General features: G+C 43.0%; 1 protein-coding gene across 1 annotated transcript in view; it reads right to left on the reverse strand.

Annotated features, from left to right (window-relative positions):
* LOC308151120 (caspase b-like) overlaps positions 1 to 2,844 on the reverse strand; it is a 2,993-nt gene extending 149 nt beyond the window's left edge. Inside the window, exons 1-2 of the mRNA XM_080523939.1 lie at positions 2,736 to 2,844; positions 1 to 755 (exon numbers count right to left, since the gene is read on the reverse strand). The exon at positions 1 to 755 is cut by the window's left edge and continues 149 nt beyond it. Of these exons, the coding sequence (XP_080380065.1) occupies positions 405 to 746 (342 nt within the window). The 5' untranslated portion in view covers positions 747 to 755; positions 2,736 to 2,844 and the 3' untranslated portion in view covers positions 1 to 404. The remainder of the gene's footprint in view (positions 756 to 2,735) is intronic.
* Between the last annotated feature and the right edge of the window lie 2,156 nt (positions 2,845 to 5,000).

Here is a 5,000-nt window from a genome sequence, read left to right on the forward strand (position 1 = left end):
ACTTATGTTATGGCTTTATTCCTTCTTTCTAGACATCCAAAATGCATCCCCAATGGTTAGCTATTATTATTAGTTTATTTGATAGGGACAGAACATGTTAATGAACAATCAAGTACAAAAAATACAAAATGTAAACATACCGGATTGTAGCAGAAATGCTCATTTACACCCGTAGTCCCTAAGCAGGAGACAGCAAAAATCGTTCAACTAATTAGCCTGCTTAAGGTAAAAGCATTGTGACAATCAATAATAGAAGCAAGAAACAAGTTACATAAACAAATCTTTAGATTGTACACTAAATCAGATAAAAAATGATCACAGTTCTGGTTTGCCTTAAGATGCAGTTTGAGATGGGTCTTGAACATGGTAGGTCTAATCACAACTGGTATAGGCTATTCCAGTAGTTACCACAGCTGACTTTCTTCTACACTATTAGGGAGGCTGTTTGTGGTCTTAGAAGTCCCAGACAGGGCTTCGCAGTCTGGCTTCAGCTTGTTAGCTAAGTGGATGTTGCCCATCTTCGTCAGGATCGCCCGTGTGATGGTCACAGCTCCGTCCTCCGTGTACTTCTTCACCATCAGGTCCAGCGTGTCCTGTCTGTCAGCGTCCTCCAGCCTGCTCACAGCGATGGCAGTGAAGCCGACCAGCACCTCCTGACTCAGGTACCACTGGAACGTCTTCAGCTCGCTGCGGACAAGATCCTCCAGAATGGGCATCAGCTGATCAGAGGTCTTCATTGTTGCCATTGTTGATCACTAAACAGGACAACAGAGCATGTTGACAATAGACAAGACCCAGCTAGAAAACATTAAAGGGACACTCCACCTCACTTTGACATTATTCATTATCTCCAGCACCGTGAAAACTGCGAGTTAAATATTTACTTTGCTACTAATCATTCCGCCACTGCCGTTATCTGTGATAATAGCCTGTATACATGTCGGCACAGAACTGTTCCTCCCTTAAAACAGACACGCACGCACCCACGCAGACACACACACACACACACACACCCCCCCTCTCTCTCTCGCACTCTCTCACACTCTCTCTCCAGGGTTGCCAACTCCCACGCTTCTGGCATTCTCATGCAAAAACACTGCGAGACAGCAACAAAGCCCAGAGGATCATCAAAGGCCAAAGCCATCCCAACCACAATCTGTTAGAGCTGATGTCGTCCAAAAGACGATGCCTCTTCCATAGCCTCAGAACCAGCCTACCGAGCAGAGCTGCCAAGTCTCACGCAATCACCGTGAGACTCACGCATTTCAACCAGTTCTCACTTCTCACGCTCTCACGCCGCATCTCTATTTCTCACGGCGAGAAATAACAATTGTTTTACGGGACTTTTATTTTTGAAATTCCTTGAAAGAAAGCTACCGGACATGAGTTTCGTGGCATCTTTCTGCACGCGCGTTAACTTGAGTCTGCAATCGAAGCGGCAGGCGAGCGCTGATGGAAGAACCTGTGTTCACACGAGCTGCAAGAACGTAGCAAGCAGGGTTGCCAGATTGGGCTACTTTTGGTCACACTGGACGGGTGGATTCGGCAGCTTTTAGACCGGTTGGGCTGGACATTGTCAATTCCGTCTGGCAACCGTGGTAGCTGCATTGCAGGCATTTAGTAGTTACTAAACCCCTAGTTGTTACTAGTTAGTTTCAAACTAGTTGTTTACTCATTTCGGTTGCACCACGCCAATCTTTTGCCAATCTTAGCTAGTAAATACTCATACTTTGGTAACTGTTTTTTGTTTCTCTACTGTAACATAACCAGGTACATTAATACTAATAATTATTATTAATAATTACAATTTACAATACAAATACAACAATTGGGGGTCCCTCCAAAAAATTGTGGGCGCGCTGAGCGCGCACAAAATCACCCACCAGGCCCTCATTCTGACCCAGGAAAAACCCTGGTATGTACTGTATAACATGATAGCCATCTATGAGCAATGCACTGTATATAAGATGATGACCACGGGTCTTTCTGCTACTGACCAAGGGGCTGAGTCCTGTTGATGGGGCCAATTTTTCTTTTAGAGTCTGTAGGCTACTGTATTTGTTCATTAAGATTTCATAAATATGATATATTGTCAGAATTTTTTTCTTGTTTTATAAAATGTTATTATTTTCATTTCTTGTGCTGGTTTATTATGAACAACATGTAAAATTGCAGGAAACTAGCACAAATAATTGGGTGGGAGAGAGGGGCCGCCGCTGCCAAAACGTGCACAGTTTTGGGTCGCTCCACCGCCAAAAAAATCTCACTCCAAACTTTGGGTGAAACTTGGAAGCCCTGCTACCGAGGACGACACGGTCACACACAGTCACTTTATTCAATAACACCTCTTCCATCCACTGCCACGGAGTGCAATACTCATGCGATTTCTATTTACTTTTTTAACTACCACTATTGTATTACACAATTTGTCTCGTCTTATTGGTCTCTTACAACTATTGTCACTTGTCTTATTTGTCTCACTGGTCTCTTATAACTACCGCCACTTTATTTCTCTTGTTGCTGCAATGTCGAGGAACTGAAGCCTAAGGATTTGTATAATGGGATGTAACAATAAACTTGAAACTTGAGATGAACAGGCGAACGTATTATGGTCAACGTAACTAACACACACACACACACACACACACACACACACACACACACACACACACACACACTCTCTCTCTCTCTCTCTCTCTCTCTCTCTCTCTCTCTCTCTCGATCTCCGTACTTACTTTACTCTCGCTTTTATTTTCTTCTGATCAATGCAAAGTGGCAAAACAGTCTTTCCCTCCAACCTTTTCTCCTGTACTTTCTCTTTCTCTTCCAGCTGTACTACTCGACTCCTCCCCAGGAAGGAAGACAACCAGGATAGAGTTTCTGAATCACTTAAAGGGACAGTTCACTGTTTTACATCTTAGTCAGATGGTTCCTTACCCTGAATGTAGTTTATGGGCCAGGAGAGACCATGGTCATCCATGGTTCAGAGGTGTTTAAATAGTCACTTCTAACTTCAGCTAACTTTAGCCACCGCTAACAAAAAAAGCTATGGGGGTAATTAGGGGAACAAAAAAAAGTTCAACATCTCAGAGAGATTATTTGAGGTGATCGTTGTGGCTGTGTAAATAACTCTGAACCATGGATTACCGTTTTATCCTGGCCCAGGCCCACTGTGAACTGTTTAGAAGAAATAGAAAGCTTTACACAACTGGAACACACTATCATCCACATCTGCTTGCTGAAGAGCCCTACCTTTCATCTGCACTATGGCTGGTCTGTGGGAGATCAGCAGAATATAAGTGCAGGCAACTCAGAGGAGGCCGTGTGGTAAGACCACATTATAGGAGTTATTGAAATACAGTATATTCAAACTTATTTTTTTGGGGGGGGTGGGGGTTGTGTCTGTATTCTATCTTGTTGTTTTCTCTCAAAATGGAGGGTAACTGACCTCTCAGACAGGAAGCAGTCACTATAGCGACACACAGAAGGCACCACAGCAAAGAAAAACACATCTAATTATTGTTGCTATAATCATGTTTTGCAATTCTCAAGTGTGTAAAAGCAATTTCAAAATATTATAATCAGTGATCTATCTCTATTTTTTCTAGGTGACTTCAGAAATCCTAGACCTAGACAGACAGATTTGTAAAAAAAATAAAATAATCATACAGTCAAAGAGCAACGAAGCTTTATCAGAGACAAATGTATTTAGATATCTATATACATGTAGGGCTTTTGCCATCAAGTACATTTACAACATGACTGTAATTCACACATCAATTCTTCTTAAACTCGTAATTTCCCAGACCCAGATTAAGCCTAGTCTGTGGGAAATGAAATAATTGTCCTTTGTTGAATATTGTCCCACTCAAAATATTTAATTTTATTTTAATCATTAATTCTTTCATTGTTGTATTGCCATGCAATCAACTTGCAGTCAATTGTTGGAATTTGGTATGTTATGCTCTAGGCACGGGGTCGGCCATAGACGGCGACTCAAGGACACCTCGACCCCGGGGTTCGAACTGCCGACCTTGCGATCATTAGACGCCAGCTCTTCCTCCTGAGCCACTGCCGCTACCATATTACATGGATGCCTGACTTTCTTGAACAGACCCGCACACAGGAGGCCTTGTTACCTGACACAGGGACACAAAGTCTTTCCCCCACTTACTGGACCCTATAAACACTGATATTTGAAATCCTGGGTAGAGGGGCTCAGTGAATGTAGTGTGGAACGTGTGCAGATGGGTCAGGGTCTCCGAGGAAACGCTGTAGAAGGACAGAGTGCCGGCCGGCCAGTCCAGATACACTCCTACTCTGTTGGAGCTGGAGGTGACAGGTAAGGTTGTCCTCACGTTATTGTGCCTGGCAGAGTAACTCACTCTCGTCAGTAACTCACTAGAGACAAAGGTTGTCGGATTTCCAACACACTCCAGAAGCCAAGACTTCTCATTGTATCCAAACTTAGAGTCATTATCGCTGCCTTTTCTCTTGATTCCTCCATATGCCACTGCGATACAGCCTTGCTTCACTCCCCACTCCACCTCCCAGTAACAGCGGCCAGTCAGACCTTCTTTACACAGCACTTGATAAGTATCAAATCTCTCTGGGCCAACCGGATAATCATAATATCCAAAGATGGCCTTTCTGTTGTCCTCAGACAGAGAGATCTGTTTGCTGGCCGTGTCTGGGTTCAGTGTGAGTTCCTTGGCATCTGACGGGGAAGACCAAGACACGATATATTACAAATCATTGTTGTTCATTCACATTATGACCTTATACTTATACGTATACTTTCCTAACACATCATGAGATTTATTATATCAAGTGAATCAATAAATCAATCTAAAACACTGTTTTGGTTCTGTGGGTGAATCTGATGTTGGGTATAAAGGTATTTTCAGGCTTATACTCTTTGCAGCTCAGCTTTTACTCAACACTCACATTTCCTCAGTAACCAGTATTCTCCACAACGGTTGACACTGCACGAGAAACAA

The sequence above is a fragment of the Nansenia antarctica genome (genome assembly GCF_963989245.1).
Source record: "Nansenia antarctica genome assembly, chromosome: 2".
NCBI lineage: Eukaryota > Metazoa > Chordata > Actinopteri > Argentiniformes > Microstomatidae > Nansenia > Nansenia antarctica.